At 37.9% G+C, this 27598-nt stretch overlaps 1 protein-coding gene across 1 annotated transcript; it reads left to right on the top strand.

The window, feature by feature from the left end:
• Positions 1 to 343: 343 nt before the first annotated feature.
• Positions 344 to 27598, top strand: WDR48 (WD repeat domain 48). Its single transcript, XM_061348524.1, has 19 exons — positions 344 to 494; positions 8598 to 8738; positions 9071 to 9149; positions 9421 to 9503; positions 9619 to 9748; positions 12440 to 12528; positions 13379 to 13480; positions 13839 to 14063; positions 15470 to 15544; positions 15882 to 15984; positions 16296 to 16393; positions 18163 to 18270; positions 18673 to 18769; positions 19236 to 19331; positions 20957 to 21062; positions 22473 to 22560; positions 23149 to 23225; positions 24775 to 24967; positions 25588 to 27598. The coding sequence occupies exons 1-19, from the start codon at positions 447 to 449 to the stop codon at positions 25681 to 25683; spliced, it is 2034 nt and encodes a 677-aa protein (XP_061204508.1). The 5' UTR covers positions 344 to 446; the 3' UTR covers positions 25684 to 27598.

The following is a 27598-nucleotide window of genomic DNA, read 5'->3' as shown; positions in this document are numbered from 1 at the left end:
GGAACAATTTCTACACAGAGAGGGTGATCAGGCATCGGAACAGGCTGCCCAGGGAAGTAGTGGAACCACCATCCCTGGAAGTGTTCAAAAACCATGTAGATGACGCTCTCAGTGATATTTTTTAGTGGTGGTCCTGAGTTAATGGTTGGGCTTGATGATCTTAAAGGTCTTTTTCAACTTAGCCGAGCCTGTATGATTCCAAGAAGACAAATACCTTCCAACCCTTCCCGCTCCAGGGCTGTACTATGCAGAGACGGACGGACGGGCGACAGAGTTAGTCCCTCCCCCTCCCATGGCCACGCCCCTTCCGCCCGTTCCCTTAGCAACGCCTAGGGCGGTGCCCACTCCCGCCCCAGCTCCTAGCGCGGGCTCCGATAGGAGAGGGCACCTGACTTCCGGTCCGGCAGTCCCTCCTCGGAAATGACATTCGAGTGTCAACATGCAAGATGGCGGCGCATCATCGGCAGAACACGGCGGGGCGGCGGAAAGTGCAGGTGAGGACGAGGCGGGGCTCGGGAGGGCCGCGGAGCGCCGGGGTTCTGGTGCGGCCTGGCCCGGCTGGAGGAGGGTGGCGAGGCGGAGCGCGGCCCGGGAGACTGGCGAGGGCGGCGGGCAGGTGGCGGAGAGCGGAGGTAGTGCGCCGGGCCAGGCAGGGTTTCCCTCGGGGACTCTGCCGCCTGGCGCTGGGGGGGCTGTAGTTGCGGCTGCTATCAGCTGAGGAGGTGCAGAGATTGGGGGTTTCTGTGGCAACGCAGTCGCTTCCTTCCCTTTCCCACCAACACGGAGGTAAAGGGGGGCCAACCCACTACTTTCCCCAGCACCTCCTCCCCATCGCCGCCGCGACTCCACTAACGTCCTGTGAGGAAGGGGGTGGCTGCCTTTCGTATCGCGGCCTGGCCGGCCGACGGGGAAGAGGTGCTGCTCGCTGCCGAATGGGGTCAGGTGCCCCAGCCCTGGCGGACTGAGCTGAGGCTCCCGCCCGTCTGCCCTTTCAGCTCCGCGCAGTGCTTCTTGAAGGAAGAGCGGTGCAGGAGCTGTCTGGTGGGTGTAAAATCTTTCTCAACTCACCCGAGAGACGATCAGACCGCGTGGTGTAGCTCCTGTGTAACTGAGTACACTGTTGTAGCCGTGGTGGAGACTGGAATTACTGTGGTGTGTGTAAAAAGTCAAGAGTGCTTAGCATTAAAAGTCATGAAAATTGTTTTATTATGGTTCTCAACTTTTTTGTTCTTTTTTGTAATACTACCAGCACTTTAAACGTTTCTACATTTTTCACTATAGAAAAGATTTAATGCTTTCTCAGTGCACAGAGCTGCCTGCCTCTAGTGGCAAATGAAAGTTTCAGCTTTATCTGCTTGCTGTTCATGGGAGAAATATTGATTAAGCCTGAAATAACATTAGAATCCTTCCAGACAGAGGTGAGCTTGGTTTTTGAACGCATCTTTTGCGGCTTATAACACGGAGGAAATTTGTACTTCTTCATAGCCTTTAGTGCCTTTCATGGTTAAAGTAAGCATTCGATCAGTGCTGTATAAAGAATTCCCTTGCCCTGCTGAAGAAACCTTCTGGCATTCTTTAAAATACAAAGAATCCAAAACATACCAGTCTTTAACTGACTTCATTGCCTGTGCTGTAAACAAGTTTTTGCTGTTGCTCTCATAAGGAGAGGGATTTTATGGTAACTAGAGCTTTCTTTGATGTAGTCCTATTTCTTTATGAAGTGTTATTTCCCTGACAGCAGCATGCATCAGAGAGTATGTTGTTTCCTTTTTCACTACTGTATTCCTTTTGCAAATATTACTTAGGTCAATATGTTGTATTCACAGGTGGTTTTGTGTTGGTTTACGATGTCTTATTTTCCACTTTCATTGTTATGAGATTTTTTTTTTTCCCACTTCAGGTATTGCTGTGTCTCAGCCAGTACATTGTAAGTCTTGATCTGCAGAGAATAACTTTATAAGCATATGTAAGCCCTTGAGTAGAAACTAGGTATTTTCTTGTGCTCTTACTGTTTCACCTACTTGATTAGAAACAGGATTTATTCATGTAGTGGAATTCTAAGTGGCTGTTGTAGCCATCAGCTGCTGATGGAGAGTTAAAACCACTAATGATTTGGTTTGCTTCCTAATGGCTAAGCATTTAGGGTGCTGCTGCATGAAGTCTGGGGGTTGGGGTGGGAGAGGGAGAGGATTTCTCCCAAACTTACGAGGCTAGGGGAAGAAGCTATTTTAAGAAATATCTCTTGGGCATGGAGGAACTCGATTCCTTACATGGTAGGAGAGCTGGTTGAAGATTATGGAAATCAGAGCTATTATTATCTTGGATGCACCTGTTTTACTGGTAAGCAGAACCATCCAAAATCATCAGTTCAAGCTGCTTCTGCATATAATTTATAAGGGTTAAATCAGAATAGATGTTTTAGGCCTCAAAATAAATTACACACATAAAAACATGTAAGAAGGTTAATTATTTGCATGTAAGTCAGGCATTTGAAATGTCCAGCAGCAGGCTGTTGGTATTTTGTAAGTTTAGCAAGTTTTGTAAGTTTGGTCTGAAGGCTGCAGTAGAAAGGCCGTCTGATTTAGGATTTTGAACAGGCTGCCCAATCAAGTTGTGAATGCTCTATACCTAGCAGTGGTCAAGGCCAGGTTGGATAGAGCCTTGAGTGACCTGATGTAGTGGGAGGTGACCCTGCCCATGGCAGGAGTTTGGAACTGGGATGATTTTAATGTCCTTTGCAAACCAAGCCATTCTATGGTAAGTGAAATGGGGATGCAGAGTTGTCACTGCTGTGTGATGAGAAACAGCTGGCCATATGATGTAGCTTTCAGATATGTTACTGTGAATTAAGGTGAAGCCACTTTTCAGCAGGTCGCTTAAAGTAGGAGCCTTTGAGGGGTTGTGTTGCAACTGCTCCCCCAAACTTGCTGCCTGGACAGAATAAATTCAACCCCACACTCTATAAACCTGTTAATAGAACGTGGGGATTTTTCCATGAGTGATTTGGATTAGCATCTTTCATGTAACATTGTTGAATGAATTTTAAGTCCTTTTTGTCTTTGTCTTTTACAGAATAAGAGATCTTTTTTGCATTGACTTTGTCATATTTATGCACAAATACTGCATTATGCAGCAATTAGAAAGTAGTAAAACAAAAAACCCTTACATTTGAAAATATTTCAGCTGCTGATTCTGTTCCATTAATAGGGCTTTATTTTTTTTGGGGGGGGTGTTTATGGTTAAAACCCATTTAAAATATTTTTGATAGTACCATTAGATTTTGTATGCTGTACTTTATTAGATTTTACATCTACATTTAGATTTTATATATGATAAATGTATAAATTTTTTATTTTATGTATAATACTTAAGCAGACAAATAGCTAGTAGGTTGATGCCGTTGTAAAAGGATAGAATTAACTGCTTAATGCTTTCCATTGCTTTTGTTCTAGGACCTGGAGCATTTGATAAAAATTCACGTATCAATATGTTCTTAATTTAAAAACTTAACTGTTGCCCTACTAAATTACTAAGGCAGTAGCTTAGAGTTTTTTACCCTTGGTGGTAGACTGCTGCTGCTCTCCTTTTTTAAATGTGATTCATGTCAAATCTCATGGAATCCTTCCAGTGGTTGCGAGAAACTCCATTTTTTTAATTGCTTGCAATAGCATTTGTGTCTTTGAAATTTTTCTTTACTTATAAACAAGGAATGGGTGTCATCAGAGCTCCGCTGTTCACCGTTTCCTCCACCATGGTGGTGTGGTGGTATTACTAAAAGCAGATTCTACCCATCTATTAAGGCAATATCTGTTAAAAGACTTGTAATATAGCAAGGGTCACAAGATTTCAGATCAGCTGGTACACTCATCCATGGAGGAAACACATTGTAGATCCTGTAGGAAGTTCACTTGGCTCTGTGTGCCAAAATGTTATCTGTCTACAGTAGCTTTATCACTGGAGCTCTTGAATAGTAATTAAAATGATTAATCCTGATCCATTTAGGGTACTGAATCCCATCAACTCTGTATAATGAGTGTCCATCACCTTGTAATGTTTGTGCACTGCTGCAGTGATTCTTATTCATTAAGGGAGTTTATAAAAGCTGCGGCAGTACAAATGTAAAAGGCCTTCGTCATTACTAAAATACTTCATATCCCACAAATCTTGTTCCTGCCAGACCATCATGGCAATAAACCGACTGTGATCTATGTCATAGTCATTATTATCTTTGTGGCTTGCAACTGACTTTATAAATCAATGCAATGAACAAAGCAGTTATGTGCTTTCAGTGCAACCTGTTTGAAGTGAATGCAGCTTAAGAGTTGTAACTTCCTGATGACCTTCACAGTCTTTTCCAGGCAGATTATGGTATCTTATCTAGAGTGATAAAAATGTATATGCTGCAGGTCAGAGTTGAATTTTATCGCAGCAATTGCTTCTCAGCCAAAAACCTGTTGCTTTTATGTTGGTTAGGTATATGTGTGTACACACATACTTAAATATATGCTTTATTTTTTCGTATTTATTTGTATAATTACTATATTTACTAACAGTTCTTACCTTTCTATACTCTGTGACATTCATATTAAAAAAAAAACAACCAAACAGAATCCCCCATTTCCTGACCTTTTTTTCTCCAAGATAATAGAGAACCACGTGTGGATTATCAGCAACGTTCCTTTGTTCAATCTTAGTGAACTTGCCTGCTGTCTGGCACTCTTACACCATGTCAGGTTTTTCAGATCAAGTTGTGGTTGCTATTATTGATCTGTTTTAAGTTCCATATGTTGAGAGAGGCATTTCAACACCCTTTCAACATATGTTGTGGAATCCTTAATTTGTCCCCGTGTTACCATATAATTAATGTATTTGAATACAAGTCTGAATACTTCTGGTGTTATACCTGTCTTTCTAAAAGGTTCCATATGGTGTACAGCAAATTTTTGTGATGTTATTTTTAGTTCTGCCACATATTCCATGTGTCTTGTTCTAGGGTGTTTTTTTTTAGGAGAGCACCATCTGACAGTTTTTTGTTTGGATGAGAAAAGAAATTTATTAAGTATCTCCAGTGTGAGGAGTTGACAATTACTTGGGTGTCATTAAGCCTCCACTAAGAGTTGGAGAGTCTTTTTTTGTGCCACGGTAATAATTTTCAATTCACATTCTTTTCATGAAAAGTGGTTTGTCTTGTCCTTACTGAACTGCCCAAATAGCAGTATTCACTTGAAATGTTGATGTGGTATTCAGCAGACTTACTGACCACAGAATCATTTTCTTCCCTTTTAAAATTCTCCCCTTGTGCTTTTAGTATTAGAAATAAGAAAATGACTTTTAAGGAGCACATGGTTCATATGGGTTAGAATCGCCTTTATCATTGAAAAATAGCTGTCACAGTTGCTGAATTCTAGCTTTCACTCTTTTATCTACTCATTAACTCTAAAACAGTATAATTCCCATCTTTGTCTCCATTCTCTTGAAATAAACAATACTTGCCAAGAGGTGTTCAATTAAATTCATGTTTGGAAGTTCCTAAATGGAATAAAGAACAAATTAAGTTTGACCTTCATTTGAGTATTTCAGTATTGGTGGTAGTGGGAAACAATTGTCGTCTTCCCCAGTCACATCACTGAATGATGGAAAACCAGTGCTTAGTTGAGCTGACAGCCACAGTTTCAAGCTTCTCTATACAGAAATCTAACGGTTATGCAAATTACTTCGTAGAAAGAAGTGAAGATTATTTTACTACATCTCATCTCTATGAGCTTTTTTTACTGCTTATTTCTGTGTTGATAAAAATATTTAGTTCTTTATTTTAGCAAGAAAATATTCATTGCATTTTAAGAAATTATGAAAACTTTACTTCTGTCAAGATTAATATAGAAATATGATTCAACTTCCACAGTATCGATCATGTATGAAAGGTACATTATTTACTAGAGTAAGCCACTGTTTCCTTTTCTGCATTTTTAAAATGGTTATTTATGTCTGTTCTTTACTTGAGCTCCCATAAATGAAAAAAAGAAGTAGCGTTATCAAGGGCAAAAGGCTCCTTTTTAAAATGCTTGGGTCACTAACATAGCTTGACAGTCTTATTTATGAGTGTGTCCTGGGTTCACCTGCTGCAGTCATTTTTTTTTTTTATCCTTCTTAGTAGCTGGTGCAGTGCTGTGGTTTTGACTTTCAGCCTGGGATCAACACTGATAACACCAGTGTTTTTAGTTGTTGCTAAGTAGTGTTTACTCTAAACAAGGACTTCCTTAGTCTCATGCTCTGCCAAGGAGGAGGGGAAGTTGTGATAATGCGGAGACAGGACACCTGACCCAAACTAGCCAAAGGGGTGTTCCATACCACAGTACATCATGACCAGTATATAAAATGGGGAGAGTGAGTGAGCACCTGCTTGGTTCTGAGTTACCAGCTGGGCTTAAACCATGATAGAGTAGAATAAAGAGCTCTGTAGTATACCTGAAAATACAACAAATACGGGACATGACTGACAGAAGAGAATCAAATCTAAAAATTAAAGATTTGTGAAAATATATTGTGTTAGCAGGTTGGAGAAGCAAGAAATGAAGGGTGCCTCCTGAGCTTGAGTCTGATACTATAGTTCAGGAAGAGATTTTTCTCCCTAATAACTAAAATGACATTTGTTCTCCTGATCTTTAGGTTTTTAATTCCTTTAATTTCATAGCATCGTAGAGTTGTTTGTGTTAGAAGGCATCTTATCTGCTCGTACTTCATATTTTTAGCTGAATATTTTTGTTGGCTTTATTCAGAGGATTTGAAAGCAACGTGAACTTGATGGCCGTCCCTTTGCCTTGTGTTTTGTATCGTATTAAACCTTGGCTTTGTTCGCAACATTTTTTACTCAAGTCTGTTTGGGTCTTCTGGCAATGTAGACATGATATGATCAAGCCCAGGTGAGGAGTTCCACGTGTATCTTGGACTTCGCATCACATACACATGCTGCATCACATTAAAGTATTTGAAATATTTTAACATACCACTATTATGCAAGGTTGATGGTGTCGTCTCTTAGTAACGTCTCTGAACATGTGTGTAGGCAGAGACTTGAGTGTAGATAGAAGGAATACTATGGATTAGTCTGGAATGGCTGAGAGTAGCAAAGTGCTGGAAATCAGGACACAATGTGAAACTGGGAGAAAGAGCTGTGACTACAGGAACTGTGAGCGGCTAGCAAAGACTATCAGCAAGAAATGCTCTAAGAGCAGTGGGACATAATAAACTTAGTAAAGGACATGTGGATTCAGGAGGCTTTTAATTTTGATCCTCCAGTGTTGTTCTATAGAGTTGTGGCAGCTGTTACTAAAATGGAGAATAGGACTGGATGTATACTTTCTAGAAGCATCAGTTCTCTTATTGTGTTGGGATGGGTTGGGATAATTCAGTTGAGGTGTTGCCCGCATTCACCAAATGGACACATCAATTCTTGTATAGAATCTGAAATGCTGTAAACCATTTATTTAGTGATAAGGACCACTGAACACTTTGTTTAATTTGTTGGTTTTATTTTGTGTAACTGAGACCTGATTTGGAAAACATTTCATTTATACTGATACAATGCAGTTATTGGAGTGAAAAATTGCTTTCAGATCTCTAGCCCAATACTACATCTTGAAAGCATTTTCAAAACACTGGTACTTATGTATCCAAATGATTCCTGCTGTGGGCAGACTGGATTATGCCAAGCGTGAAATTTGACCATGTTGCTCTGATTATATTTTACAGAACTGGGGAAGAGGCATAGCTGGCAGCTTCCCCTCCTTTTCTCTGAATGTGAGGGCTTTCCTCAGAGTAATGTGTAAACATCAGGAGAGATGCAGCACACTGTGAATGGAGTAGCTCTGAAGAAACTGCAGTGCATTATAACTGTGTTTACTGAACAGTAATAATGGAGCGTGCTGTAGCCTTTATCTCCTTAAATCTCCCTTTGGTGTTTCTGAACAAAACAGTGAAATAACATATACACCCAGAACTGTCAAATACAGAATGAAAGAAACCAAAGGAGTCATTTACTGAAAGAGCAGTAAATACTTGTGCTGCTTATATTAGAAAATAGGTAGTTTTTAAAAACTGGTTTAAAAATAATAGTGACACTTGAAATAGCTAGAATTTGTATCTGCAGTCTTTCAGTGCTTTGTAATCCTTAGTGACCATATCTTTTCCCTTCTGAGTCTGAGAAATACTGTTATCCGAGCATATAGAAAATACGAAAACTACTTGGGAAGTGAGACACAAACTCAGTGTGTTGTCTAAGACCTCCCAAAATACCTGCACAGAGCAGCGAATTCAACTAAGGATTCTCTGGGTCTAAGCTTGAGTTGTAACAATTTCTTTGGGCTCCAGTTGTAGCACTGCTCATGTCTTCTCTATTGTTCTTCCCCATTTTTTCCGGGAGGTTGAAAAGACTCAGATGGTGTTGGTAACTCTCAAACTGACAGACTTATTTAATGCTTGTAAAGCTCTTAATATTTCCTATCTGAAAAAAACTTCACAAAGGTTAAAGTAAATGTTAAGATTTTATGGCCAAGTTGATCTCTTAATGCCATAATTGAATTTGTGTAAATGTATTTTAGGTCTCCTATGTGATTAGAGATGAAGTGGAGAAGTATAACCGAAATGGGGTAAATGCACTTCAGCTGGATCCAGCATTAAATAGGCTCTTCACAGCAGGCCGAGACTCTATTATAAGGATATGGAGTGTCAATCAGCACAAGGTAAGTCATGGGAGGATTCCTGTTGTCTAAATCTACCTTTTTCCACTTATCATGCTAGTCAGTTGCCTATAGGTATACATCTGATAATGTTTTTTTAACAGCTGCCAGTTAGTGTAATAGGAAAATCCTTTTGCTATTTCTCATACTGTGGTATCTTACACAGTTATATAGTTCTTTCACAAAAGAATTCTGGAATAGTGACTTCAAGCAACTCTGTATAGGCAACTTCTGATCCATTTGAAGGTTGAAGAAAGTACCACAGTAGGGTCTCACAGTCACAATCTTTTCCAGTTGCAATGAGATTTTATAAACTACTTTTTCTTAATTTGCAGCAAGACCCATATATAGCGTCTATGGAACATCACACAGATTGGGTAAATGATATTGTGCTCTGCTGCAATGGTAAAACATGTAAGTACTTAAATGTTTGAAAACTACAGTAGTCATAAATTGTGTATAGCAGTATATTATTTGCTGATTTAATGGTTTTCCATCTTCTTTTAGTATAATTAATTTGTGATGTATATTGTAGATTTGATAAATAGTGTCAGTAGGTGTTTTAATGAACAATTATATGTGTATACAAGCGACTCTTAATCTTTTTGAAAAGCATATTGGAGTAGTACAAATATGCTGTAATATATAAGCCATTAAAGTTTACTCTTTATTCTTTCCAATTTAGTGATATCTGCTTCTTCGGATACTACTGTTAAAGTGTGGAATGCACATAAGGGATTTTGCATGTCAACACTAAGGACGCATAAGGTGAAAAACATTATCTTTAAATACTGTGTGTTACCACTGGCAGTCTTTTAAATATTAAGATAGAGACTTTAAATGTATAATGTTGATTCATATTGTCATATTTACTTTATTGTAGGATTATGTGAAAGCCTTAGCATATGCAAAAGACAAAGAACTGGTAGCATCTGCCGGGCTGGACAGACAGATATTCCTCTGGGATGTAAATACTCTAACAGCACTGACTGCCTCAAATAACACCGTAACAAGTAGGTATCTAGGGAGGGGAGGTAAACAATGCATTTTACTGAGCAGTATAATCTCAGGGATCAATTTTAAACTATAGATACCTGTTTCTGTGTGTACACAAAAAATGTGCAAAAAATTTCAAGGTCATTTTAGCATATAATCAGTCCATCTGTTGTATTCCATAGTAGCTGAAAATCTAGAGCAGCTGACAGATGTACCATGTAGGACAGAGAACACGTCTCCGAACATTTTCTCCTGAAGTGTAATGTGCTGGTATTCTCTAAAATTTAAGAGAGCTTTAGCTTGAGAAACAGTTTGCTTACAGTGTGTTCGTTGCTTGTAGATAGGTTGGAAAATGAGTTCAAAGTGACTGGTCTCTTTCATTTTATACTTAGTGTTGGATGCATGCTTAAACAGTAGCAGAGTCTCAGATGTATGCATTAGGAAAGAGCATGCCATCTTACACTGCCACTTGAACTTTCTAAACAAGACTACTTGCTTCCTATCATAGGTTAGGAGTGTCGGAGGAAAAATCTGCAAAACTGAAATTTGGGATTGGCAGACATACTTCTAAGAAATTTCAGGAATATGTGATTCTGTAAATAAGAAGCAGGCATATAGTTGTTTTGATGTGGTTATTTTGAATTAAAGTTTTGGCTAATTCTGAAAGGTGTATTAATTTTATGGATTTGGTAGGTTCTAAAACCAAAGGTGCATCTGATAGGTTGAATGGTCAGGTTTGCTTTTGTTCTGTCTACAGGACCTTTTTAATTTTTAATGCTGGCATGTCTGTGTAGCCTTCAGGAGAGAGATGGATTCTAGCAAGCTATGTTGCACTGCAGGAATGTATTGGGATAGCACATGGTTGCACATAACTGGATTAGATTTACCTTATCTGTCCCAGAAGCTTTCTTTCACAGAAAGTAGAATTATCACAAAATTTAGCTAATAAGTGCAAGTTATTCTACCTTCTGGTTGAACAGGGAGTTTTTGAAGGAAGAATGTATTTGTTGGCTCACAGGAAACCTCAGTTGTAGGGAAGGGGGGAGGAAGATTTCATGAACACCGCAACAGTGATATAGTACCTAAAGGATTCAAGTGAATCATAAATGGGAGATGGTGAGTGCTGAGGAACTGATGCTTGTTTTGAGCCCAAGATCAAATGGAAATGGAGATACTACCTCTAAGATGATAGAAATAAATTTGCATTTCTTGGATTAAAACAGTCATGCTTCATAAGGGCAAGGAAAGGGAAGCAGGGGAGTTGTTTTTCTTTCTTTCTAGTGCTCCCAACTAACGGTATTTCTGTTGAGAAGAACATGTTCTGTGTCCTTAAGCTGGTTTCCCTCAGTCCTTTCAAATGTTGATTTTTTTCAGAGTGCAAATGAAGATTGTTTTGTGCATTAATTTCCTATCTGATTATAGGGAAGTAATGTACACAAGCCAGCATTAAAAGGGAGCCCATTTTTAAAGAGCCTCTCAATCAGCATAGCTATAATAATTTTTTGCACTTTTTTTGAGATTTTTTTGCTTTTGAGAAGTAGTCCGTTCCAGAAGAGGGTGGAGTCAAGCTTTGCTTTTATTCTGGCATAAATTGTGCTTCTGTACACTTATGATTCTCTCTTCCATTCCTGATGTTCAGTTTGTAATAACTCTGTACATTCTTTTCATAAATTGTTATCATTGTTGAACACTGTGCTAACCTTCAAGAGTTATCAGTTCTGCTTTACACCTTCAACTGTGCTCTGGGGACAGTGAAATACTATCACTTTGTTTTGGCTGAGAATAATAGATTACATTTGGATAGCCATAGCTAGTGGTTAAGAGGACCCTGAAGTAAAGGTGCATAATTCTTCCACTCTGACAAAATGTTTATGATATTAAGTCACAAATGCTGTTGTTAGAAACTTACTTCTGTAATACACATAAATCGTTATGTAAAGGTTCACATTTTTGCTGGCAATACAGTTTGTTGCTATTCACAGCCTTTTTGGCATACTGATTATATGGGTTTGAGACTTACTGAGATGTGATCTCTGAATACATGATTTTCATTGCTGTGTTTGTGCTTTTCCCAGTTGAAGAATTGGTACATTAAGCTATCCAAAAGTAGACTAGGCTACATGGCCCAGAATTCTTCAGCTCCAGTGGTGGTTGTGATGCTAAGGAGTTGCCATATGGTTTTCACAAACGCAGAGGTAGCATCCGTGCTCAAGTAACACATTTCAGTACTGCAGTGTAATTTCAGTAATGCATCTGCTGAACTAAGAGAAACACATTAATATCTAATGTAGAATCATACTGCTGCTTGGCTTGGAAAAACAAATCTCTGCACTTGCATCCAGATGAGATGTATTATAAGATCACATAGAAGTATAGTTCTCTAATAAAGTAGTTGAGAAGAGCAGAAGTACCTTGATGGTCCTCGCACTGTATTGTGATGCCAAAAGGTTACAACGATTGTAATTATCATAGGTCTGAGGGGTTCCTTCGTTTTTATGCAGCAGTAGATTAAGAATTGGGATGGGGTTTTCCTAGCAGTATGCTGTCTACAGTCTTTCTTAAAGTAACTCTGTATATGATGTATAGTGACACTATTTCCATGGATCAAAGTGTATTAAAATGTCCTAAAATGCTGTGTTTTAAGTGAGTAAGTATGTTTTTGAAATGACAGCATTAAGATTGAAAGTGCAAATTTTATTTTGAAATAGCTTCTTCCCTGAGTGGGAACAAAGACTCAATCTACAGCCTTGCAATGAATCAGATGGGAACAGTTATTGTATCAGGGTCCACTGAAAAGGTAAGCAAAAGTCTGGTAAGACTCATTCCACTTCAGTTCAAAGTTTAGTACAAAGAGGCAATTTTATTCATTTTTTCAATGTCATGTCTGTAGCAGCTGTTGTGGTTTTAATAGTGAGGATAGACACTTTTTTTTTTTTTTTAAGTGTGAGTGTAAGTGTAGGATACAACTACCTACCTCAGTTTGAAGATGTATACATATCCATATAGCTTTAATACACAGAAGAGACAATTAGATCATCTTGTGAAACCTCTGAGCACATTACTGAGATGATTATAAAAACTGAAGTAGCTACCACAGATAAGAAGAAAGTTGTGCCAGCAATTTGCAAGATCCCTGCAGGAACTGGGAAATGAAATGCGATGATGAAGTTCAAATGCCCCAAGAGACAAACCATGCTCTTTGTTGTAAAGGAAGGTGAAATGCCTTGAAGTTCCTGGCAAGCTTATTTTTTTACCTAATCTAACCTTGAGATAATTTTATGTCTAAGTCAATATAAAAATGAAAATAGGATACAATAGTGAAGCCCCTGTGAGGATTCTCAGATTTTATTTTTTTGTTTCCCACATCACACTGTCCTGTTTCCAGTCACTTCCATTCTTTAATTTCTTAAGAAGATAGAAAAAGCCAGAACAAAGGAAAATAAAATCAAGCAAAGAAAGTCACATCTGATTATTAGAGGTTTATAAGGTGTAGTTATGTACCTCTTGTTCTAATGAAGTATGTTTTCTGTGATGGATGTCTCTGTTCAGGGTGTCAGTTTATTCAGAAAGGCGTAATTTTCTGTAGAGAAAATGCATTGGTGGGAAGAAGGATGTTAATGCCAGTTTTCCAATGTCTGTTTATGTAGGTTCTAAGGGTGTGGGATCCGAGAACTTGTGCAAAACTAATGAAACTCAAAGGGCACACAGACAATGTAAAAGCGTTGTTGTTGAACAGAGATGGCACACAGGTATGTGCTTTAACTCGAGACAAAGGCATTTTACAGAATACAGAAATGTCATTAGTCTTTTCAATGTAATTATTTTATACCATAGATTACTTATTAAGTTAAACATTTTGTATTTTACAGATTATTTACAGAATATCATAATGATTAAGGAAGGGAGGGTGGTGGGTGAAAGCTCTGCTGTATTACAGGGTCCATCTAGCTATGGAAGGGGTGACTAGAGTTATTAACTGCCAGGCTTTATTTAGCACTGTCTTAATGGGAAAAAATAACCATAAGAATTGTGAAAGCTGTTTGTGAACAAAATTATTTCAGAAGACTTAAATACCCGCTTGATCTAAGTATGGTGGTTGTTGCTCAGTGTCTTTCAGGCAGCTCTGATGGGACTATCCGCCTCTGGTCCCTTGGGCAGCAGAGATGTATAGCCACATATCGAGTCCATGATGAAGGTGTCTGGGCTCTGCAGGTCAATGAAGCCTTCACTCATGTTTATTCAGGAGGAAGAGACAGGAAGATTTATTGTACAGATTTACGAAACCCTGATATCCGTGTCCTTATCTGTGAAGAAAAGGCACCAGTTCTTAAGGTAATTGAGTTTAATTCGGAGAATAACAGGATGGTTGAGGTTGGAAATTACCTCTGGAGGTCATGTGGTTCACCTCCCTTGCTCAAGCAGGGCCACCTAGAGCCAGTCGTCCAGTACCATGTCCAGACAGCTTTTGAATATCTCCAAGGATGGACACTTTGCAGCCTCTCTGGGCAACTTGTTCCAGGGTTTAATCATGCTCACAGTATTAAAGTGTAATTGTATTGCATGTTATTTAATGAAATAACGGCTTGAGGTATAAACTGATAGAATGTATATTGGGTAACAAGTGTTTACTGCACCACATCTTCAGTGTATTCGCTGTGTCTCCTAAATTACACCTGAAGCTTAATTGTCTGAAGAAAATAAATGCCTATCAGCTACTTAAAATATGCAAATTCAGATATTACTGAAATGGAATATGCTACAGACATGAAAAGTTGTTTTTACCAGACTAGTACAGTTTTAAGAAATTAAGCTGGCATTGCCAAGGCTTTAGACAAAAATGGATGTTTCTTAGCAGTAATTTATATGTACAGGACTGTGTTAGAATATGTTACATACTCCTGGGAACCAGGGGTAAAATTTATTGTGAGTTTTTTGAGCACCTAAACATGCAGTTTTCTTACGTGGAGAAAACTGTATGAGGAAGTCTGAGTCTTTTGAAGAGACTTCTCTTTGAATTTTTCCTTATTTTGCTGTCTGTTAAGTAGATGACAAGACCTTGGAACATGTAGGTGTATAGGGAATGTGTGATTGAAACAGATAGCAGTATATAAGCAATCTGTCTTTCCTTATGAGTGAAATTTGGCTTAGTATGTTCAAATAAAATCCTGGATATATTACTGTAGTTAAAGTCAGAATCTGAGAAATTGCAGTTCAAAATGGAAAATTAAACCTGCGGTCAGCTGTACAAAGAACAAAGGGGGACTGTAATATACCAGCTAAATTGATTGGTTATTATCGAAGAAATGTAACAGCAGAGCCAAATGTATAAAGGTCTGCTTTTTAGTTGGTACAGAACTTAGCGCGTTCTGGTTTTAACCATGTGAAGTATTTGAAAGCAAAGTAATACAGAAAATATTGTCCTTACCAAACTGTCCCTTAGACAAGATTGCATCATGGTAGAAGCAACTTTAGGTATGGGGTGTTTAGACACATTGCATCTACTGGTGTTCTTGTCCGGAATTTATTTGTTGAATATTTGAAACAATTTCCCTGGAATTTCAAAACTTGCAGCTTAGTTATTTGTCTTTTTAAAACAACTTTGTATTTCTTTAGTAAACTGAAACTAGTGCAGTTTCTGAGATACATTGGAGTATGGGAGCAGGTGTATGCAGAGCAAATATTAATTGAACAAAGGAAAATTAAGCATGTCTGAAAGTATCTGTGGTTTCATTATTTAGATGGAGCTTGATAGATCAGCTGATCCTCCTCCAGCACTTTGGGTTGCAACAACTAAATCCTCTGTGAATAAGTGGGTAAGTGATACAGTTTACACCCTATGAATTCAATTAAGTACTCATGGGATTTGCAGTCTTGGTTTGGGAACTGTTGCTTGCAATTTCACTGTGACTTGCTATGGTCTTTTAAGTTTTCTTTTAAAAAAACAGGAAATGCAACTACTGAAATTGGTCAAAAGACATTAAGCTTTTAATTACTTCCTTTGCTATCTCTTTGTGCTGCTTTTAGAACTAAACTATCTTGCTTAGAACTGGACTGTTAACATCTAAATGGCAGTGTGAACTGGCAGTTGTCACTCACAGATAAAAGCAAAGTCTATAGATTATTATGAATGTGTCTATTTTGTTTCTTTAGACTTTGAAAGGAATTCATAATTTTAGAGCATCCGGAGATTATGATAATGATTGTACCAATCCCATACCACCCCTGTGTACGCAGCCTGACCAAGTTATAAAAGGTAAACAGCTGTTTTCCAGAGTACCTTACAAAATCTGTTATCATTAGCAGAACTGGTGGATCTTTAAAATGGGGTGAAGGTTTTAGGTACTTGTTACTAAGATTTCAGCCAAAACAAAGACAATGTAGTTATCATTGATCTACTGCTAGTTACAGTTAAAATAGTGCTTAAGCTTTGGTGATACCCAGATCTTACATAAAATAGTGAGACCAAAGAACAGTCACACACATTGTGTTATACATCTTAATTTAATGTAATGTTATAAAAAAATAAAATCACTGTAGTGACCTTAATTCTTGTTTGCTTGCTAGGGGGTGCTAGTATTATTCAGTGCCACATTCTTAACGACAAGAGACACATATTAACCAAAGACACAAACAATAATGTGGCATACTGGGATGTCTTGAAGGTAAGTATATGATTTTAGATTGTCTGCTGTTGGATGATTAATTATTTTGTACCTTTTTTATATATTTTTGTGTGTGTGAGAGCGATTCCTTTGGTAGAAAGGAAGCAATCTTTCTGTCGCTAGACATAGCAGTACAAAGATTGCTTTTTTAAAAGGGGATGGGGCATTTGTGAGCTTTTCTGCATCTTTGCTTGATGTGAAGCTCACATTCAGTCAAGTACTGATGTCTTCCTTCACCTGAAATTCACCTTGAATTCTATCCCCGAAAATAGTGGTGTTTGGTTGTGTTTCGAAGAGGGCTCATTAGAACCCCATGAGCATGCCCGCCCAGTGCAGAAAGAAAGCTTAGCCTGCAAAAGGGAAGCATGTGCTTCAGGTCCTCCTACAAACCCACACATCCCAAGTGAGTGTGCTTGGATTAGTGTATTGTTCTGAGAGCGTGATTTTCCCATGTTCCTTGTTAGTTGGCAAGATAGGCAGGAATGCAGGACTGACTGGAAGGAAGGTACGCAGGAAGCATGGCGTGAAGAGAGACTTGGTGTGGCATTTTGGTATCTTGCTTTACACAATGATTGATCAGAGGAGAGGGAAAAGCATGCAGAGAAACAGGACTGGGATCCCAGATCAGTGAGATGGTCAGTAACTTCTTCTCTTGAAAAATCCTGTTTGAAATTCTAAATATTTTTTGTGTCTTTAACTATGCAGTTCTCCAGCTAAGATTCAGTTATGAAGTAAAGCACGCTCAGCCAACTTATATCAAGTTGCTGAATAAAGTGGGAAAGAAGGGAATTAAGTTGGAGAATGTAGATTTGTACTAGAAGTTATCTAGATTACTTCTGTGGAAATATGAATAGCTTTTTTTTTAATTGAGAGTTATATTACAGTTATATATTTAAGTACAGTGTTAAATAGCAGGACCAAAGTCAAATGGTAATGTTAACTGGTACCTTCGTTCAGTTCTTTTTTGTTAGTAAGGCATTCAGAGGCATCTCTTAGGCATGTTTAAATACATATTCACTTCATAGATGAGGTTACTTGCCAGATCAAAGTGTTATGTGTAGGATCACTGCACTCTAAAGCTGAGTCTCTTTATTGACAATGCTGGAAGAAAAGTGGAAGTCTTTCTTACATGTAGCTACACCCTTCACTCTCTCCTTCCTGTAACTTTTCCTGGATTTTGAGGAAATAAGTCTTGCAGGGTTATGATCTTTAGAGCTTGCTTAAAGTGCTCCAGTTGTCAGGATGACTCTGCAAGTCAAGAGTTTGGATATTAACAAGCTTACTTGAGGAACTTTTAAAATAGAAGTACAAAATAAAACAGACAGATCAACTAAAACAGGCAAAAAGAATCTGCACACAAATTTACCCACTGCTGGTCCCATTGCAGTAGTTGAGCTGAATTTGTTGTGAGATTTGCACCAAATATTAGTGTTTGATGGAGGGTTGTACTGAAATATTGATACTAATGAGAAGAATGACAGGGAATGCTAGAAGACAGCTATTCAGTGATAGGGAAAATGTTAGCTATTAATATAATACCTCTCTACTGCCTCAGAAAGAAATGATAAAAAAGTAGAAATTACTGCCTAAACTAGTGTGCAATTTTTTTGAGAGTTTGAAGCTTTCACTCATGCGTTGCTGGACTAGAGTACCTGTGGAGAAATCAGAACTGCATATGGAAGTCAAGTACAAGATTTGAGGTGGTGTTGTGACTCAGAATGTTGTGATACTCAGAATTTTAAAACTTGTACATTTCTTTTGCTGTACAGGCATGTAAAGTTGAAGACCTTGGGAAAGTAGATTTTGAAGAAGAAATTAAGAAGAGATTTAAAATGGTGTATGTGCCGAACTGGTTCTCAGTAGACTTGAAAACTGGGGTGAGATACAACTCTGAAATCTGTTGTTCTAATGTCATATTTCATATTCTTATAATACCGTTTGTTCACAAATGTTTTAGTATGTTCTGAGTTTAGAGGAACAATCATCATTTATCTGATTATTTATATTTACTTTGAAGCAAACCAGCAAATTTTACTTTACTTTTTAATAAACTGAATAACAGATTATTTTTAATTTTTGTTTTCTTCATGGTGTGGTCAGTTTAAATCCACCAATACCAATTATGAATTAATACAGCTTGGTAAACAAAGTGTGCTGTCATGCACATAGAAATTCTTTGGTTTGTATTCCCAGCTCAGTAATGAAAAAAATATATTTATAGGCTTATTTAATACAAAACAGCTAGTGCATTCCTCTTCCTGGTGGTGTTTTCCCAACAGATGTTGACGATTACTTTGGATGAAAGTGACTGCTTTGCAGCCTGGGTTTCAGCAAAGGATGCTGGATTTAGCAGTCCAGATGGTTCTGATCCAAAATGTGAGTTTTAACTAATATTAAGTGTTTTGAGACAAAGCAGAACAAAATCCACCATTTATGCTTATGTATTCCAGTGCCACATATGCCAGTAGCTGCATTCTGCAGAGGAATTCTCCAGTGAGAATGTTCGCTTTTTTTGGAAAATTTTCAGTCAAGTTCAGGTTTTCTACTTAACTTAGTTTTAAACCTTCTGGAAGCAAAAAAGTGATATTCCTCAACTTGGAACTATTGCCTAATCTAGAGAATATTATAGCAAGTAAGTGATCCAGCAGTAGTGATTCTAAAATCAGCTTTGTCTGAAAGATTATAACGTATGGCTTTGAGATGTTCTGTGCCCATAAATAGTTTGTTTTGGGAACAGAGCTGCTCAGACTTTTGGGAAAGTTTTAATCTGTGGATCAGATGCAGAATATTACACCATCAGTTTTTACGTAACTGGAAGTTGTACCTCACTATGTCTCGACAGTAAACCTTGGAGGGCTTCTGCTACAAGCACTTCTGGAATATTGGCCTAGGACGCATATCAATCCAATGGATGAAGAAGAAAATGATATAAATCATGGTTGGTATTTTAATATTTTCCTTTTTTAGGATTTGTTTATACATTCAGTTTATATTTCTTGTCTCTGCATTATGGACTAATGTTTTTTAAGTTCTTTTAATTTAGCTTTACTCCAAAATTTGCTGAGTAGCTTTCTTCTTCTGAAAGTATCAGCAAAAATCTTAGAACTCTAGTCCATTGAAAACTAGGTGATCAGATGATTCTGAAGTTACAGAAACACAGTGCCTTGATGAAAAACAATTACTGGCAGAGCTAAGGCTTGACTTGGGAAAGAGACAGCCTAGATAATGACAGCAGAGAGTTGTTATTCAGTTAGTAAATGTCAGCCACTGTTTGACATAATTCCACTTTGCTTCTAGGCGTTATGAGCAATATAAAATAAAAGGAAAATTTATTGTAAAAAATATATTCAGTGGGTAATGGGATAGTACATAGGGCAGGTCTATATAATACCACCTTTGACTGGTGTAATAATGCTGAATCTAATCTTATATGAAATAAAAAGCATAGCTGTGTAAGATATATGATAGTGGCTGAGTTGGGCAGAATAATATTGTATAATTCTTAAATTTGAAATTAATTCAACCGAGATCAGTTTTGACTAAAAAGTCTTGGTTTTGGTGATTAAAAATTACTTTCTACAGATAAGGTGATTAGAAAACTGTAAGTTCAGCAATATCTTGCCTTTTTGAAGTATAACTCACAGATTTTGCATGGTTGGAATACTGATCCTGCACAACTTGTTTCTGTGAATAGCTGTGGATTAGTGGAATGTTTAGAATATTCACTACAAAATCAGTCTTCATTTTCCCTTTCAAAGGAACAATTAAGAAACGCTGAACAGTGACTTAAGAAGCTAGCACTGTTGGATGCTGAAATTTGTGTAAAGACAAGAACTTAAATATACATATATATACTTACATACTCTTGTGTATATATGTGTGTGTATATATATATATGCAGTATTTATCCTGCTCTGAACAGCTGCTCTCTGAACAGTGGTTCAAGAGGTGCATAAATAATGCTGACTTTTCTTTAATCTTATCCTATCCATCTGATGTCAAATGAGGTTCTTCAGTGTTTGAAGACCACGCTGTTGTAACTAGCTAAAAATACATTGAATTTAAAATGCAATAACTTGAAGGAAATATGAATCTGAGTTTTACTAGTACGCTATTGACATCTGGCAAACCCAGGTGGAAGAGCAAAGATAACATCCTTCAGAGTTTTGTACTGTCAGTGCGGAGAGGGGAGGTAGTCTTGTCTCAACTGAACCTCTTTAGTTGATTTCTAGCTTTAATATTGTTCAGTTTCACAAATCCTCAGAATCCTGTTGAGAAAACTAGTAATCAGGTTTTGGCTCATGAGGTCCATTTCCCTTTTCTCAAAGTCTTTTGAAATATGCCTCCACAAATTGGCACTGATCTAGTTACTCTCTACTGTTACTTTTACATATACTTGCTGTGCGTTGGAAATGGGGATTTTCCTGGGTTTTATGAAGCTTATGGTTTTGTTATTTTATGAAATACATTAGCTGTAGGTGGAAAAAACACTCTTTGGTCTATATATACCCAATTTAAAGGCCTAGTGCAGTCTCACTGATTTATTTATTTTTTTTCCAACAGTGAATGGTGAGCAGGAGAACAGAGTCCAGAAAGGAAACGGATACTTTCAAGTGCCACCACATACACCAGTTATTTTTGGTGAGGCTGGAGGACGCACCTTGTTCAGGTAAAAAAGCTCAAGAATGTAAATTCAGTGGCTAAATTTCCTTTGTGAAAGCAGAAATGTTATAAAAATGTAATACTTGCATCTGTTCTGTACTATAAATTCAAGATATGCCCTTGACAGGCAAAATAAGCAGCTGTAAATGATAATTTTGCATCATCCAACTGAATATGTGAGTTTGAACATCAGCAAGGTGTGGGGTTTTACAATGGTAAGAGCTGTATATTGTTCTTAATCGTATGCCAAAGCGTTGAGCTCTTTTTGAGTGCCCTCTTCTTGCAAACTGACTAAGTGAACTTTGTTCTAGAATGAAATTCGGCTCCTTTCGATTCTTGTAAAATTTCTCTTATGGGCCTGTTGTACTGGTCTTTGAGCATTAATGACTCAGGCAGTAGAATCCTGCTCACTAGAGAGTTGGTTTCCATTCCCCAAAGCCCTTGACCCACTAGAAGGTCCTAAGCTCTGGCAGGTAAGAGCTCAGGATCTGTCTTTTCATTCTATGTTGTAGAGCCTAACTGTGGTATATGATGCATCAGAGACAGTTTAGTAATGCTGTAGAACAAATGCCAAGCTTTCATATAGCGTGAAGCATTTTGTATTTACTGATATAGTGGATCTTAAATTTGAGGGGTAAGGGTTGTTTCTTGGGCTGAATGGGTCCGAAAACCCTGTAAGTTTCAGTCCATGCACTGGTCTGTAAAGCAGGGTAAACTTTTGCAGCTTTGAGAACTGGTGTTTTCTTCTGCAGTATCAACACAGTTACATCATAGCTGGGGCTTAATATTTGCATCCATTCTATATGAGTGGTTCTTTAAGTCTTCTATGGCTTGCTCTCAAGAGAACACTGAAAAGACACTATTGGAGGAAAAGCCATGTTTATTGCATCTAAAAGGTGGCTTGTAGAACTCTGACAAAATACCTAATTTGGACTTTATACAATCAATACGTGGCTTTTTTTCCCAACTGCATGTGTGCATTTCTTAAAATTGATTTTATCCTTTTCATTTGGTGATGGCTTAGCAGACACTTTACGTGCAAAGCTCATTTTTCCCAAACAGAAAAGAACTGCTTTATGTCACGTGCCTTTCCCTTTCTCACAGTTTTTGACTTCAACAGACAAACATACAATCTATGAGCGAAACAGCGTTTTACTTTTTAAATTTCTCTGTGCAATATAGTCTCCTGAAATGTTTCTCCATGTTTCTGCTGCATGGATCTTTTTCCTGCAGCTGCTTTTTCTCATCTTTACAGACAATATGTGATCACTTCCTCAATAAATTGGATGATGTGAAGGGGTAACTAACCAAGTTCACGCTCCCTGCCCATTAAAAGGGTGGGTCCTCTCCTGAAAGCTTTTTAATGTGCATTACAATAATTGTTTTCGTTCACAAAGGTTATTTCTCTGTGGTTTAGGTTATTGTGTCGGGATTCAGGGGGTGAAACTGAATCTATGCTTCTTAATGAAACTGTGCCACAATGGGTAATTGACATCACTGTAGATGTAAGTATCTTATATGGATTTTGCTTTTTTTGTTGGGTTACTTGTGTTGGGTTTTGTTTTGTTTTTTTTTTTTTTAAGGTGAACAACAATGGTTTTTTTTTAATCATACAGGATCTGAAATGCCATTTTAAGTTTTGCTCTGTATTTAAAATAAGCGGTCTCAAGGTCTTTATTCATGACCCTCTGAGATTCATTGCTTTTGATGTGTCCAGTTACGGTATTTTTGCTTTCTTTTGAGAGAAAATCTTGGAATTCAAAGCACTGTGTATAATTGGTATCCTTTTCAAGTGTGGAGCCCTGGAACAGAGAATACTGTTCATATAGCTGCAGTCTTTTGATACCATCTAATTTCCTTTGAAATAGATGATAATTTATATTCAAAAGCTAGATGATATGTGCATCATCTAAATTGAAGCATCTCAGGAGTACGAGTAATTTAGCAGTTGGCTGTGGTGGTTATGTTGATTAAGAATCTCTCTTGGGTTTTCATAATTAGGAGCTGAATATACTTCACATACCAGCTGGTAGAAACAGGAGCTGGTAACAGTTCATGCTAAATTAACACTTCTCAAATTTGTTTTCTTCTAGAAAAATATGCCCAAATTCAATAAGATTCCCTTCTACCTCCAACCTCATTCATCATCAGGGGCAAAAACTCTGAAAAAGTAAGTAATGCATATTTGACTCTCAGAACTGCAAAAAGAGAATTGCAAACTCAGAAAAAAAAAAAGAAAAAAAACAACAACAAAAAAGCTGGTTTGCCAGAGAATCCTATTGTGCTTTGATGAATGTGTAGAAGTTTCGAGTTATTTAAGCAGCATCACTCCAAAGCTTTTAATTATATCAGAAGATTTGAAAGAACTGGAGGTTTCTTTTAGGTTCCATGGGCAGTTGCTAAAGTTATGCTAAGGAATGTTTAAGAACTAAATGCTGAAATTAGACTTTCTGTCTTTTGTGGTATGTAATCAGAAAACAAATGAATATACAGATTATTACACTGTTCAAAATGACAGTTTTATGTTTCCTATTGCTAACAGTGATAAATAATAGCTTTTTAAAAGGAACAAGTATAAAATGTGCTAGTAGGGAATGCGAGACAGTCTGCCTCACATTAATTGTAACTGGGAGCTCTGTAGGTTGGAAGTCAATGCGGATCCTCAGCTATGAAGTCAATGTCACAGGCAGTATGCCTACTACCACTTACATACAACAATTTTGGATATTTTCCACAAATGCCTAGCTCCTCTTTAAGTCTTGTTAAATTCTTCACATCAGAGAAGTTTGTGAAAGAGGAGCTTCATCGGCTTTTTGTCTACTGTGTGGAAAAACTGCTGCTGCTAATTACTTTAGAATGCCATTCTGTTAATGCAGTAGGGGGAACAGTGTAGTCTTACTGTTCCATATCCTTGCCCTTCTCTTACTAATACCCTTTCTATTGAAAGAATAAGAGTTGTGTACAGTACTTTTCATCCAAGCTCTGATTTTAATTTGGTCTTTTGAGTGTCTTCATAGAATCACAGACTGGTTTGGGTTGGAAGGGACCTTAAAGATTAGAGAGTTCCAACCCCCTGTCATGGGCAGGATCACCTTCCACTAGACCAGGTTGCTCAAAGCCCCATCCAGCCTGGCTTTGAACACTTCCAGGGATGTGGCAGCCACAGCTTCTCTGGGCAACCTGTGCCAGGGCCTCACTGCCCTTGTGGGGAAGAATTTCCTTATATCCGACTTAAATTTAGACTGTTCCAGTTTCAAGCCATTCCCCCCCATGTTATCTCTACAAGCCCTTGTCAAAAGCCCCTCTCCAGAACTTCTCGTATAGGCTCCTTTGGGCACTGGAAACTGCTCTAAGGTCTCCCTGGAGCCTTCTCTTCTCCAGGCTCTCTCAGCCTGTCTCCACAGCAGAGGTGCTCCAGCCCTTAGAGCATCTTCGCAGCCTCCTCTGGACTCGCTCCAAACAGGTTGATGTCCTCCTGCTGTTGGGGCCCCAGAGCTGAATGCAGCATGGTCTCACTTCTCTGAGTCCCTTGTGCTATGTGAATCTTTGGATAAAAAGCTGTTACGGTGTTCTCCATGATCCTGATAATTTAATAGTAAACTTCTAATATAAAAAGCTTATTTGTCTACTTGTATAGTTTGCGATGGGTTAAGGTATTTTGAAGATCAGAAATAGTCTCTTAATTTTTTTTCCTGCCCAACTTTATTTACCTTGTATAGAGACCGACTGTCAGCAAGTGATATGCTTCAGGTGAGGAAGGTGATGGAACACGTGTATGAGAAAATTATAAACTTGGATAACGAGTCTCAGACAACTAGCTCTTCCAATAATGAAAAAGCAGGGGAACAAGAAAAAGAGGAAGACATTGCTGTGCTAGCAGAGGAGAAGATTGAGCTTCTGTGCCAGGACCAGGTAAGTTCCTTGGGTGGTTTAGCCAAAACCCAGTGTCTAGCAGTTAACTGGTTGTGAATTTCTGAATACGGAGCTCTAAATACGCTTTAGATTATTTCTTACTTTTAAAACTAAACAAATTCCTTGACATCATATTAACTTACTGCTGACACAAGTTCAGATGCGGCAGATGGCTGGACCGAAGAATTTACATAGTATCACTGTTTTATTTGGTCTGACTGGTAACCTTTACAGGGTTACTTGCTCATACTCAACAAATGAACTTAATATGATCCCATAGAGTTCCATTTCTAGCATTTTTGGAACGTTTTGAATTCTACATTTATAGCAGAGTTTAAAATATTTCCAAAATAATGAGTTGTCTAGTAAGCGTAATAACTGCGTGAAGATTAAATATTGAGAAGGTGGTTGTAATATGCAATTATATGTTACATTGCTAAAATCTTTCAGTAATCAGCATCAGGTTTACTTGCTAGTTGAAAAACCTGAGCCCTTGCATGGTTCATCTTAGATGACAGTCCGCCCAAGGGATTGTTTTGCCCAACCCCAGGGTGTTTTATCTTTGGATTTCTGACAATCTAGCAGATTTGTGGAAGAAAAGATGAATTTTTACCATTTAGGTTTTGGATCCGAATATGGACCTTCGAACTGTAAAGCACTTCATTTGGAAGAGTGGTGGTGATCTGACGCTTCATTATCGCCAGAAGTCAACGTGAGGGGAGCGGTGGACACAAGTGGTTACTTATGTACTTGACCATACTGTACTGGTTCCAAGAGTAGTACTATAGAAGCCCACTGAACCCCTAAGGTAGATGAGACTTCTGATGACTCAGTATGGACGGAAAGTATACATTTAATTGAAGTGAATAATAGATCTGTAATATAGAGGAAAAAAAATCTATATGACTTAAACTAAAGTCTGTCCTAGTCTCAGCCAGTGAGATAGGAAATCCCTGAGTGGTTCATGTTGTGTGAGGTGTACAGAGAATGGACAATAATCCAGTGCAGACTTTTGCTTCCTCTTTTTTGCTTTTGTTTCTTTTCCAGAACATAATATCCTCACCTGCTCATGCTTGATCTGAAACTGTTTTGGCCGTGTTAGTCACTGTGTTCACACTATAATTCAGAAGTGCACATGAGGTGGTTTTTTTTAATACATTCCAGTCATAATATTCCTACAGTGATTTCTCACAGGTTATTCAAACATTTCTACCACTTAAAGAAATTTGGAGAAGAAAAACAAAAGAAACAAGTATTGCATACTTGAAAGGGTCGGCCCATTTAATTACAAGTGAAGGGTTAACATGAGACTTGTTTTAATACTGCAAGGGAGTTGTTGCTTTGAGAGCTGTTGATGTGCAGAATAAGAACACTAGATAAATGTTGTAGCAGGGTCAGTCCAGTGATGCTGTGCATCAGAATAGAGTGACCATGCTTTTCAGCATCTTCAAGATTTCCTTTTTAAATCTATGTAAGTACTTCCTGCACTGTGTCCTAGGTGTTCTGAAGACACACTAGTCTCATTTTTGGTAACTGTGCTCCAAAACTTATGTGACATTTTGTTAAAACTTCAAACCATTCTGAAAATAACTTCTAGTGTTTAATGTTAAACTTTAGAAGCGTCTCAGTAGGTTTCATATTCATGATATAAAAATACTTACTCTTCTTTTCTGAAGTTTTATATGCAGTTCTTTCATTATAGATTTATGCAGATCTTCTTTTCACTGTTATTTCTATAAATCTGTGACTGTCATAGATTCATAGTAGTCTTTTATAGAGTTTAACTTATTGGGGGGAGGGGGTAAAGGCATTTCAGCGTTGCGTGAGAAAATGCGGGGCTGTCCCAGAAAACCATTTGTAGCCAGAGCAAATTGCAAATCCTCATAAAGAAATGGTGTAAAAATGATTCTTGTCTGAAGCAGAAGCACAAGTGCCTTCAAAGGGCAGTATATTATTAAGAGTTTCTTCAGGAGACATATGCTCTTGCGCTTCCTGTATCTTGCTATCAAGATCTAGGTTGAGGACTAAAGAAAGTCCCAATAAATTCTATTACTGGAATTGTATTGGTCAAACAAAAAGTAAAGTATTTTTCCATTGTATTTTGTTTGAAAAAAAATAGTCAAATCATTCCCTTCTGCACTCTTAACCTAAACAAAGTCACTGCTTGAACAAAAGCTGTGGTTCACCACTAAGCTAGCATATCTCTTTCCCCAGCTTTTAAGTCACTTCTTTAATCCCCACTGCTGCGTATGCTCAGTTTGACACAATTGTGCTCTAACTGCACATTTGTAACGATTGTGAATTAAGTGGTTAAACAGAACTGTAACCTTTATGGATAAATTGTGCTGACTTGTATTTATTAATAGCAGGGGTGTATGCTTGTTCCCATAGGCACTGTTTGGGGATTTTTGGTTTTCTATTTTGGGTTGTCTTGCTGTCCTGTTCTACAATTGGAATTGCTCCCAGTGATTTTGGTTGAAATCAGCCACGGTCGTAATTTTTCTTTTCTTTTTTTTTTTTCCTAATCATTTTGAAACACAGTTTCAGGAAAGACTGACAGAATAGTCTGCGATGCAGGAAGGGTAAATGATGTTTCACAGTTGTATAGAATAAAAGGCTTTAGCTAAAATA

Source organism: Neopsephotus bourkii, unplaced genomic scaffold (genome assembly GCF_033783945.1).
Source record: "Neopsephotus bourkii isolate Nb327-2 ecotype Australia unplaced genomic scaffold, CSIRO-AGI_Nbou_v1 NB_53, whole genome shotgun sequence".
Classification (NCBI taxonomy): Eukaryota; Metazoa; Chordata; class Aves; order Psittaciformes; family Psittacidae; genus Neopsephotus; species Neopsephotus bourkii.
Note: the sequence above shows the minus strand (reverse complement) of the source record. Positions and strands in the feature narration are given on the sequence as shown.

Bases quoted from the DNA above. Each gene is read 5' to 3' on its own strand.
- WDR48 (XM_061348524.1), top strand. From the start codon at position 447: ATGGCGGCGCATCATCGGCAGAACACGGCGGGGCGGCGGAAAGTGCAG. The intron at 15,985-16,295 runs GTAAACAGCTGT...TTTGCTTGCTAG, and splicing joins GCCTGACCAAGTTATAAAAG to GGGGTGCTAGTATTATTCAG. The intron at 24,968-25,587 runs GTAAGTTCCTTG...TTTACCATTTAG, and splicing joins AGCTTCTGTGCCAGGACCAG to GTTTTGGATCCGAATATGGA.